The 12,356-nt window shown below is 38.7% G+C and overlaps 1 protein-coding gene across 3 annotated transcripts in view; it reads right to left on the reverse strand.

Annotated features, from left to right (window-relative positions):
- Positions 1-526: 526 nt before the first annotated feature.
- PSEN1 (presenilin 1) overlaps positions 527-12,356 on the reverse strand; it is a 52,193-nt gene continuing 40,363 nt past the window's right edge. For all 3 annotated transcript variants that reach the window (XM_074235779.1, XM_074235782.1, XM_074235781.1), the window contains 2 exons: positions 2,528-2,646; positions 527-1,831 (listed from right to left, as the gene is read on the reverse strand). In XM_074235779.1, the coding sequence (XP_074091880.1) occupies positions 1,676-1,831; positions 2,528-2,646 (275 nt within the window). In that variant the 3' untranslated portion in view covers positions 527-1,675. The remainder of the gene's footprint in view (positions 1,832-2,527; positions 2,647-12,356) is intronic.

Consider the following 12,356-nt stretch of genomic DNA (forward strand, 5'->3'; position numbering starts at 1 on the left):
GCCAACAGAATTTGTGCCCTGTCTACACACACAGACTTTATTTAGAGATATTACCTCTAGAAAGGGCAGATCATCAGATTTTCTTTTCGTTTGTTTGGTGAACTTGTATAGTATCTGAATTTCCCTGTTGCTTAAGCTAAGTGTCTTCACTGTCCCCAATTCAAACAAAGATACTTTGAAATAATCTGCAATAGGAGAAGTGTAACCCCAAAAAAACAACTGTAAGGTTTTTGATAAATGATTTGGTATCTGCTTTTTAGCATTTGGTTTGTTTGCCTTATTAGCTGCTTGAAGCCTCTTCTTCCCTGATCAGTGACTTCTCCTCTTAACCCCCTACTCTTCCATAAGCCAAGATAGCAACCTGAAAATAATATCTTCCTACATACTGGTTTCCAACTTTGCTAAAAAAAATTGATTCATAAACTACCAAAAAAAAATTTGCCTTCAGCAGTTCCTTCTAATTCTCAACAACTGCCAGAAACAGAGTCAGACTAAGAGAAAGAAACAAGGAAGGAAAGGCAGAATATCACAAAGCAATATATTTTGTTTTAATTCCCTGGCTTTTGGCCACAAACTTTTGAAGGAGTCTGTGTATTAGTGAAGAAATTACAACAAAAAGGTTAACTGCAGCAATTTACAAGCATACAAACATGCTTGAGATAATATCCTAAAATAACTGGGTCATCCATCTACTCCCATGACAGACATCTCTGTCTTACTTGTTTGGGGAGTAGAATTACATGCAGTTTGGGGTGAAGGAGGAAGATACTGAAGGCATATGGGGAAAAGTGAACTTGGAATGCTGTGCCTGTTGAAAAAAAAAAGATTAATTGCATGTTATTATCATAGCAAGAAAGAAGAGAAATTTAGCTGAATATCCAAAGGCATTCTCAGAATCCTGATGAGGAACAAGATTTGAACAACAGTTCCCTTACCACCAATACCTACTCAATCTTGAACCAAAGTTCTCTGAGATAGACCAACCCAATTTACATCAGATTGAGGTTGGGAAGAAACAGGAAAAGTAAAGAGATAAAACTTCAGTGCTTGAGAAATAAAACCATTAAAATCTGCCTAAGCACCTGGCTTGACCAACGTAGAAGAGCTTCTCTTATAGGAAAATGACTTGAACTTCTAGCATAAAAGTCTGGAAATGACAAGCTGCCTCCTTTTATTCCATTCCATTTGGCTGCAGATATCTGTCCACTGGTGATACCCCCAAATGGTTCAACACTTAACTAATACAGATTTATTGGGTTGATTTTTTCATCATGTGGGTTCGGATAAAGATTACTGTTTGGTTTAACAACTTCCCTCATTTAACCTCTTGGCAATCATAGTCCTGAGAGTCTGTAGTGTTGGTAAAAGCTACCTGTGACCAAGGGATAAATTGCTGGTGGAAGCATTAGCAACTTTTTGGCCTATTGTCCCTTCTATTTTTATTCCGCAAACCCTGGTGGCTTCTTGTAGCAAAAGAAATCAATATATTTAAAACTGTTTACTGCCTTTCAGTGTTCAGGGAGGCAAGTTCTCACAAAAAACTGGGAGAAAGTTGCAACAAGTCCAGCTGGGAATCTTGAAACTGTTCCATGGGGAAGAGGAAAACTTTTTTGTCCTCTCCAGATTTTACTACAGTCAAAGGAGAAAAATCCATGGGATTCCAATTTTCAATGTGTTAGATATAAAATTGATGGAAAGCTAACTGGTCCATAAAAGGCTGCACAAGGTAATCTGTAGCAAAATAGAAAACAAGCCCAAAGGTGATGGAGATTGGAAGAGCAGGCAATGCTTTCTTGAAGATGGCGAGAAGCAGTAAGGTAAGGCACAAACCCTGCATAAAAGGTAAAAAGAAGTCATAAATTGAAATGCACTTATGCAACCACTTTGCAATTTGATGTTATTTTCCTTCATGTAATTATTAACCAGTTGAATACTCTCTTCTTTTAAGTTAAATTTTAAAAATCCTAATATTCTAAATACTGTGGAAGAAAGTAACTGAAAAAATTTTCAAGGTTCCTAGTATAAAATAAGGCAAAACTCATTTCATTGATTTATAGCAATCTAATTACAATTATTCAGTATATTTCATACACATACGCAACTTTAAGCAAGAAAATTGAAATAAACTTTTCAAAAGGAAAAAAACTTAATTACTAGACATAAAATAACAAAAAATTTTTACAATCTTCCACCTGGCCTTGAAAAAAATGGCAGAAATGAAAAACAACAAAATTTCAGTCCATGAGAACACAAACCACTAAATTCTATAACTTCTTTTTTCAAATTTTATTTAATTTTTGTTTTATTTATTTAAGTGCTCTATTTACTATGCTACCTACCTGACCCAATCCTGTAACTTCTAACAGTAAGAGATGGAATCTTCCTTTTTGAAAAGAATGAGGTGAAGAAAATTGCAATGGACAGCTTTCTAACATGGCTACTTCTCCATATGACTACCATGCTTGCCTTTAAAGGAACAGGATGATCACAGCTGCAGCCTTAGGGACATTTGTTAGGCTATACTTACAATTAATATGGCTACAAAACAGGCTATTGTTGTGTTCCAGTCTCCACTAGCTGTTGCTGAGGCTTTGCCAACAAGAACACTGTAGAATATGAAATCCCCTAGTCCAAGTTTTACACCTCCTGAAAAGAAAAGAATAGAAACATGAAGAAATATATTTGCCCAAAGATCCCAGTTATTCAAAATATAAAATCATTTAATTTTTTTTTTTAAAAATTAACATTTTGGGGCGGCTAGGTGGCATAGTAGATAGAGCACTGGCCCTGGAGTCAGGAGTACCTGAGTTCAAATCCAGCCTCAGACACTTAATAGTTACCTAGCTGTGTGGCCTTGGGAAAGCCACTTAACCCCATTTGCCTTGCAAAAACTTAAAAAAAAAAATTAACATTTTAAACTTTGGAAGTTCTGTTTAGTAAGATAATCATGCTCTATTGCCATTTCATCAAATCAACACTGTATCAAGTTTACTAAGCTGAAAAAGGGTTAAGGAATAGGTGTATGACATAAATGATGGTGCTAGAATATAAAAAAAGTTATTATTTTGAATTCTGGGTGAAACATTATGGAAAATACACATGGTATAATTAATTTTAGATTTAGGAGACATGATTTGACCTGCAATATAATTTAATGCCAGAAAAAAACAGTAATGTATTTGCATTATTATGCTTTGAACAGAAAACACAAGGACTTGGACAAGTTCAACTCTGAGGTGCAAGGCATGACAGTGCTGCTATACAAAAAGAAAACAAAATAAACAAGGAGATTATTTTTTTCCTGGAGGGAAATAATATACACATATCAATATCAAATATACACAAGTAATTCTTTGTGGGGAGGAAAGAGAAAAATCACCAAGCACTGGGGGATCAGGAAGGACTTCCTTGAGGGACTGGCACTTGAAGTGAGTCTTGAAGGAATATAAGGATTCCAAAAAACAGAGGTAAGGAAGGAGACATTCAAGGTGTATATCACTACAAAGGCATGAAGGTGAAAGATGTAATGTCATGTATAGGAAATGGCAAGCAAACTGATATGATTGGAATGCAGACTGGGAGAAAAATTCAAAAGTCTGGAAACATATATATATATAGGTTGGAGGCATATTATCAAGGGCTTTAAGAGTCAAAGAAAGGAGTTTATATATTATTTTGAAGGCAAGATGAAGTCAATGAAGTTATATTAAACAAGGGAATGACAAAGTCAGATCTTTACAGTAGAATATAAATTTGGCAGCATAATTAGAAAGCGTGTTCATGGGATAGGTAGGATAGATGTTGTGAACCTTGGGTTAATCAGACACAGCAAGTGATTCAATGAGGGGCAGGGAGGGGGTGGGAGTTGAGGGAGAGAGGGCATAGGGGGATAAAATGAAGAATTAATTATATCACTTGGGTGACTGGAAGATTGACAATGCTCTCAGTAAAAACAGAAAAAGTTAGGTAGAGGGATGGCTTTAGGAAGAATATGTTGAGTTTGGCATGCCTATGGGACATCCAAATGGAGCTGTCTAGCAGGCTGCTGGTAGGTCAGATGCTGAGGTTCGTGGGTTCCCAGTTGAAAATTTAGACTCTCGGTGGTTTAAAAAAAAAAAGGAGCAGAAAAACTGTATACACAGATAGTGCTGAAGACCTTTGGATCATAATCTCAGATTAGGATCATAGAGCTAGAGCTGAAAGGGACTTTAGATATCATATGATTCAACCTTTTAATTTTTAAATGTGATCAATTAAGTCCAGTGAAGTTAAATCACCCAGGTAGCAAAAAGGAGTTGGGATTTGAACCCAGGTTGTCTGGCTCCAAACACTTTCCCCTATACTGGTTGCTGACTTAAGTGAGAATCTATGGGCAGCTACTAGGTGGTATAGTGGATAGAGCACTGGCCCTGGAGTCTGGAGGACCTGAGTTCAAATCCTAGCCTCAAGCACTTAATAATTGCTTAGCTGTGTGGCCTTGGGCAAGCCACTTAACCCCATTGCCTTAAATAAATTAAAAGAGACACACACACACACACACACAGAGAGAGAGAGAGAGAGAGAGAGAGAGAGAGAGAGAGAATTAATCTATCTCAAAAGAATCAGGAATAACATGTTTATCCAAAAACTTGGTAAAAGAAAGCTTATAATAATGGAGGAAAAATATGCCCAAACAAACTGTAAAACCAGATACAATGCAGAAGATTAAGAATGACACAGTTGATTCTTCCTGCATTATCAAAGAAGACAAAAAAGGCATCACTATGTTTGAGAAAAATTACATGTGTCCAACTGTGGCTGATCAGACCAATATGAGCTTGGAATGCTCTACTACAGGCTGGGCACAAATAGTCCATGTGAACACCAGGGGTGCTTATTCTAAACATTTCCTTTGAGCTGCTTCCATTCTGCCTTTCTCATAGAATGCAGCACCCTCATGATGAAGGCATGCCATGCTGGGTGGTCCTGTGCCAATGTCTCCCATGCTGTACAATATTCTAAAGTTCTTCAATGAGACCTTCAGGGTATCTTGGCATCCTTTCTTCTGATTCTCTGCATGAGTTCTCCATAAAATAGGTTTTTTTTTGGCTTTCTAACAACATGTCCAGTCCATCAAAGGTGCACTCTCTATAGTAAAGGTGAAATGCTAGGCAGTTTAACTCAAGAAAAGACTTCAGTGTCTGGAATCTTCTCCTGCCAAGTGATCTTCAGAATCTTCCTAAGACAATTTAAATGGAAGTGATTCAGTTTCCTAACATGGCGCTGGTAGATTGTGAGATATCACAGACATATAGCCATGAGGTCAACATAAAGGCTCTGTAGACCTTCAGTTTGGTAGTCAGTCTAATACATCTTCTCTCCCACACTTTCTTTCAGAGCCTCCAAAATACTAAGCTAGCTCTGGCAATGCAAGTGTTACCCTCATTGTCAGTGTGTCCCTCCTTGGAAAGGACACTTCCAAGGGAAGTGAACTTGTCCACAATCCTCAAAATTTCTCTATTAATTTAATCAATGGTTCCATGTATGGATGGTGTGATGTTAAAATTCCAACTGAAGAAGAAGTTTTGAATGCCATTAGACTCCCTTCATGTGTCAGAGTACCTGCTGATTCTATTCCAGTTGAGTTCTACAAGGTGGGGGGTCCATTGCTCATCTGAAACCTGACTGAAATTTTCCAGGTTAAATGGCATGAAGAAGCTATTCCCAAAGAATTCAAGGATGCCACCATAGTCCATCTCTATAAAGGTAAAGGGAATAGATTGTCCTGTGAAAATCACAGGGGTATTTCTCTTTTAGTCACTGCTGGTAAGATTCTTGCCAAAATCCTTTTCAATAGGCTGGACCTTCGCCTGGAAGATGGTCATCTCTCTCAGAGCCAGTGTAGCTTCAGAGAGGATTGAGGAACAGTCAATATGGTGTTTCCTGTCTGACAACTCCAGGAAAAATGCCAGGAACAGAACAGAGCTCTGTATACAACATGTAGAATTGACCAAGGCCTTTGATACCATCAGTCATGAAGATTTATGGAAAATTATGATAAAATTTGGTTGCTTGGAGAAGTTCATCAGTATTGTACGTCAATTCCATGACGGTGTGCATGCCTGGGTTCTATATAATGGACAATGCTCTTGAGCTCTCCCAGTCCACCAATGGAGTGAAACAAGGATCTGTCCTTGCTTCCATGCTTTTAATATGATGTTTTCAGCCATGTTATCAAACACCTTCACTGAGGATGAACATGGCCTCACAGTCAGCCCACCACATTGACAGCAAATTCTTCACTTTACCAAGATCAAAGTGGAGGGAGTGTTGGTACATGATCTTCTGTTTGCAGATGACTGTACCCTCAATGCAGCATCTGAAGTTGAGATGCAGCAAAGTATGGATTGATTCTCTGTTGCTTGAACTAACTTTGGCCTAACAACACCAAGAAAACACAGGTGGCTCCACCAGCCAGCACACCATCCATATGTGGAAGTATGATATAAAAAGAACAGGGAAGGGGCAGCTATGTTGTGCAGTGGATACAGTACTGGCCCTGGAGTCAGGAGGACCTGAGTTCTAATTTGACCTCAAACAATTAATAATTGTCTAGCTGAGTGAGCTTGGGTAAGTCACTTAACCCCATTGCCTTAAATTAAGAAAAAAGAACAAGGAAAGAAGTGTCTAGTAATTCAGAAGAATCTGCTGAGAAGTTTGAAGATGATAGTTTTTCTTTCCACTTTTTAAAAATTTTGAACGGAAATGTCAAAGAAGAGATCATTACCACACATTTATCACAACATAAAAGAATTCCATATGGAACTGTGATATTTTCATCTTATATCTCCTGCTTTTTAAAAAAAGTATGCAATAAATTCTACACATTACTTTCAAAACTGGCTTGCTTATTTTTTCAGAAGTTCCCTCTTTGGTGCATTTAAAAAATGTTTCATTAACTCTTTTTTCCCCATCACTATTGCTATCATCCTCACTACCACCTTGCCCCCATCTACCCACTAATCCAACTAAGAAAAACAAACCAAAAAAATGTGTAACAAGAATAAGTGTAAGCAGAATTCCATACATATATATATATATACATACATATACATAATATACACATATATACGTATATATAATATATATGTATATTTGAAAATATATTTAGAAGTAAAATTGAATTTCATACACACACGCATTAAAAACTGATAATGGGATGGGGGGCGGCAGAGCCAAGATGGTGACAAGAGAGAGGAACTTCTCTTAGAAGCTCTCTCATAAAACTTCGAAACTAAGGACTCTAACTAAACTTTTGAGAGACAGAACCCACAGAGGGAGCCAATGAAGCAGTTCTCCTACTCAAGGTAACCTGGAAAAGAGCAGAAAGGCTCTGCTCCCCGGGGTTGGAGGGGTGGGCTACCAGGATGAAAGAACTTCAGCCTCCCGGAGGCAGCCCAAGGGTGCTGGGAGCTGTGGCTCATGGCAGTGGGGGAGTTTCCTGAGCTATGCCTTGGGGAGCACTGGGCACAGATTGGGGGAATGGGTGGAGGTGGGGGGAATGGACCTCTGCCAGAGCAAGCATGTGAAGCCCAGCCCTCAGGGCACACAGCCAGCAGCTTGGCCAGCACAGCCCAGATTGAGGAACAGAAGCAGGCAGAGCTGGGTAAGCAGGAGCCCCCAGGGCATGAGCCCATTGAACCTAGGGAGGGGAGTGAAGAGAGAGAGATTGCCTAGCTCTGTCCTCTGCCTCTGGAACAGGACTCTGGAGCTCTGACCACATTCAGATCCTGATCGCAGTCTAAGCCTCCCATAGAAGAGCAGGGGCCCCCCCACCTCAGCCCCGTGGCAGAGGGGGGCACTTATGGTCATTCACAGACCAGGAGGGAGGACAGAGCCTCACACACTGAGATCCTTGTGGGAATGTCCCAAAAGCTCAGGAAGCACCCCCAAAACAGGCTTAGGCTGGGAAAATGAGCAAGCAGAGAAATAAGAGGAACACCATTGAGAAATATTTTGCATATGAGCCCAAGAAGGATCAAAACACTCAGTCTGAAGATGAGGAAGCACAAGCTCCTGCATCTAAAGACTCCAAGAAAAAGCAGAAATGGCTCAGGCTATGACAGAGCTCAAAAAAGACTTTGAAAATCAAATGAGGGAGTCGGAAGAAAAACTGGGAAAAGAAACGAGAGAGATGCAGGAAAAACACGAAAATGAAGTCAGCAGCCTAGTCAAGGAAATCCAAAAAAATGCTGAAGAAAATAGCATGCTAAAAACCAGCTTAGGTCAAATGGATAAAACAATTCAAAAAGTTATTGAGGAGAAGAATGCTTTAAAAAAGCAGAATTGGCCAGATGGAAAAAGAGATATGAAAACTCTCTGAGGAAAACAAATCCTTCAGACAAAGAATAGAACTCAGGGAGATTGATGAATTTACAAGAAATCAGGACTCAATACTTCAAAACCAAAAAAATGAAAAATTAGAAGAAAATGTGAAACATCTCATTGAAAAAAACAACTGATATGAAAAACAGACTTAGGAAAGACAATTTAAAAATTAATGGAATACCTGAAAGTCATGATCAGGAAAAGAGCCTTGACATCACTTTCAAAGAATTACTACAGGAAAATTGCCCTGATATTCTAGAAGCAGAGGGCAAAATAGAAATGGAGAGAATCCAGAGATCACCCCCCTCAAAAAAGAGATCCCAAAAAACCAACCCCCAGGAATATTATATATAGCCAAGTTCCAGAACTCCCAAGTCAAAGAGAAAATATTACAAGCCACCAGAAGGACACAGTTCAAATATCGTGGAGCTGCAGTCAGGATTACACAGGACTTAGCAGCAGCTACATTGAAAGCTCGTAGGGCTTGGAATATAATATACTGGAAGGCAAAAGAGCTGGGAATGCAGCCAAGAATGAACTACCCAGCAAGGCTGAATGTCCTCTTCCAGGGAAAAAGATGGACTTTCAATGAACCAGGGGAATTTCAAATGTTCCTGTTGGAATGGCCAGAACTGAACAGAAGGTTTGATCTTCAAATACAGGATTCAGGTGAAGCATAGAGAGTGGAGGAGAAGGGGAAAATATGAGGGACTTAATGATGATGAATTGCATGTATTTCTGCATAGAAAAATCACACTGGTAATACTCATATGAACCTTCTCAATTAATAGAGCAGGTAGAAGGAGCTTTTGTGGTAGAAGCACAGAAGAAAGCTGAATTTGAAGATAAAATATGGTGTAAAAATAGAGTCAATAGAAAAAAGGGAAATGTAATGGGAGAAAGATAAAGGAGAGGGGGAATAGGCCAAGATATTTCATATAATAAGTTTTTTCTTTATTACAATGAGCTATTGCAATGATATGGAAGGGGGGAAGGCAAGGGGGAAATGAGGGAATCTTTGCTCTCATCAGAGGTGGCTAGGACAGGAAACAGCAAATATACTCAATGGGGTATAGACATCTGGAGTAAGAAGAAAAGGCGGGGGACAGGAGGAAGGGGTGGATGTGAGTGATGGAGGAGAGGATGGACCATGGGGGGAGAATGGTCAGATATAACACATTTTCCTTTTTACTTCTTGCAAGGGGCTGGGATTGGAAGGCCTGTTCAGGACCATAGGGCCAGGTGGATGCTGGGCCTAAGGGGTGGTATGGGGGCTCAGGGCTTCTCGGCCCCAGGACCAGGGATCTGTCTGCTGCGCCACTCAGATACCCTACAGCAGAGTCAGAGTGAAAGGAGAGAGAAAATATAGCACATATTAGTGGAGAAATATGAAAGGAGGGAGCTGCGGTCAGCAATGGCAACAGTGTAAAACTATGGAAGTAACTTTTGTGATGGACTTATCATAAAGAATGTGATCCACCAACGACAGAGTTGTTGGTGTTGGAACAAAGACTGAAGCACATTTTTTATTATTATTATCTTGGGGGGGGTGCAGGGCACATGGGGCTGGGTGGCCTGCCTGGGGCCACATAGCAGGGTGATCATTGGGTGTCTGAGGCCAGATTTGGACCCGGGTGCTCCTGGCTCAAGGGCCAATGCTCTGCCTGCCACCCAGCCACCCCTGTTATTACTATTTTATTTTATTTTGAGTCTTTTTTTTTCCTTCTATTTTTTGGTTTTTGCAGGGCAGTGGGGTTGGGGTGGCTTGCATGTCACACAGCTAGGTAATTGTTGGGTGTATGGGGCTGGATATGGGCTCAAGTGCTCCTGGCTCCAGGGCTGGTTCTCCATCCATTGCGTCACTTGGCCATACCTACAATTATTACTATTTTTTTTAGGTTTGGTTTTTTGTTTTTTTGCAAAGCAAATGGGGTTAAGTGGCTTGCCCAAGGCCACACAGCTAGGTAATTATTAAGTGTCTGAGACCAGATTTGAACCCAGGTACTCCTGACTCCAGGGCCAGTGCTTTATCCACTGCGCCACCTAGCTGTCCCATACATTTTTTTTAATTTTAATTTTTTTTCTCTCCCCTTTATCACTCAAGTAAGTTTATGGGAGGGGATATTTTGTTTATTCTTAAACAAGAATATTTTATTAATGTATAAAAAACATTATTTGTACAAAATGAGAATAAATAAATATTAAATATTAAAAAAAAAAGAAAAAGCTTTTGCAAGGGAGTGGAACGGGGGGGAATGAGTAAGTCTTCATTCTCATCAGAAATGGCTCAGAGAGGAAACGACATACACACTCAATAGGGTATAGAAATCTATCTTACCCTAGAGGAATAAGCAGAGGAAGGGGATGAGAGAAAGGGGTGGGGGTGGGAGGGGCAGTGTTCAGTGACAGAGGAGAGGCAAGCTGGTCAGATATAACACGCTTTGTTTTTTTGCAAGGTAGTGGGGATTGGGTAGCCTGTCCAGGACCACATGGCTGGGTGGTTGTTGGGTGTCTGGGGTAGGACCTAGGGTTGGTGATGATCTGTCCTCTACCCCACTTGGTTGCCCCAAAACACACTTTTAAGGAGGGAGAAAGTGAAATGAGAGAGAGAACAGAATAAATGGGAGTGGGGAGGAATGGATGGAAAGAAATAAAATTAGCAATAGCAATAAAATTAGCAATATGGAAAAAAAAATGGAAGCAATTTTCCTGATGGACTTATAATAAAAAATGCTGTCCATCCCAAAGAAAGAGCTGATGGTGCCTGAATATAGAATGAAGTACAATTTTGTTCTCACTTTATTTTTGGTGAGATTTTTCTATTTTTATAAGGGGGGGAGATGATGTTTACTCTTACAAAAAAGAATATTTTAGTAATGTGTAAACAAAAAAAAATAAAGTAAAATTTTGTTTAAGTTTTGTTTTTCCCTGTCATGTTTTTTGTTTTCTTTTGTTTTGATTAGTTTTTTACAACATGACTAAAATGGAAATGTTTCAACACAGTTTTATATATGTATAAACTATATCAGATTGCTCACTGTTAAAGGGAGGAAGAGGAAAAGGAGGAAAGAAGAAAAATGTGGAATTCAAAATCTCACAAAAATGAATGTTGGAAACTATTTCTGCATGAAGTGGGAATAATAAATAAATATAATTAAGTAAAAATTAAAAAATATATGTTTCTTAACATCCCCTAGAACCTTTATAAGAATTGATCTTAAGGTATAAGGATCATATAAGGTCTAAGAAAATGTAAAAAAGGTAAAACCATATAATGAATAAAGGAAACATGAACAAAACACACAGATCAAAACAGAGACCAAATAATGAGATAGTATGAAAGAACAAATTATAGGAACAATAAATATTGATATTAAAAATAACGATGATACAATACACCAAAGCTTATGGGACAAAAATAAAAGCATTCCTCAAAGTAACTTCATTTTTGATACTTATAGTAACAAAATGGAAAAAAGGATAAAAAAAAAATCAGTTCACAATTTTAAAAAATAAGAATATAAATCAGGAATCTCAAGATATAATAAAATAATTCTGAAAATAAGAAAAATTTTAAAAAATTATAGGACCAGGGGCAGCTACATGGCAGTGGATCTGAGGCTCTGGAATCAGGAGTACCTGAGTTCAAATCTGGCCTCAGACACTTAATAATTACCTAGCTGTGTGGCCTTGGACAAGCCTTTTAACCCCATTTGCCACCTAGCCGCCCCATCCCTCCTCTCTTTTTAAACAAATGCTAAAACTCACATCTGTAAATACTAATTTAACATGAATTTGAGAATGAAGGCAGAGTTTGGCTAATTTATCAAAACAACATTGTAAAAAGTATCAAGCTGCTATTATAGGCTGCTGCTGCTAATAATAATAAAAAAATAATAACTGCAATAATTATTATTATAGTTCCTTACTTAACAGTAAACTGATAGTTTTATCAGTATTCAAAAAGAACTTGTATCATTGACCAGGTC

The sequence above is a fragment of the Macrotis lagotis genome, chromosome 4 (genome assembly GCF_037893015.1).
Source record: "Macrotis lagotis isolate mMagLag1 chromosome 4, bilby.v1.9.chrom.fasta, whole genome shotgun sequence".
Taxonomy (NCBI): domain Eukaryota; kingdom Metazoa; phylum Chordata; class Mammalia; order Peramelemorphia; family Peramelidae; genus Macrotis; species Macrotis lagotis.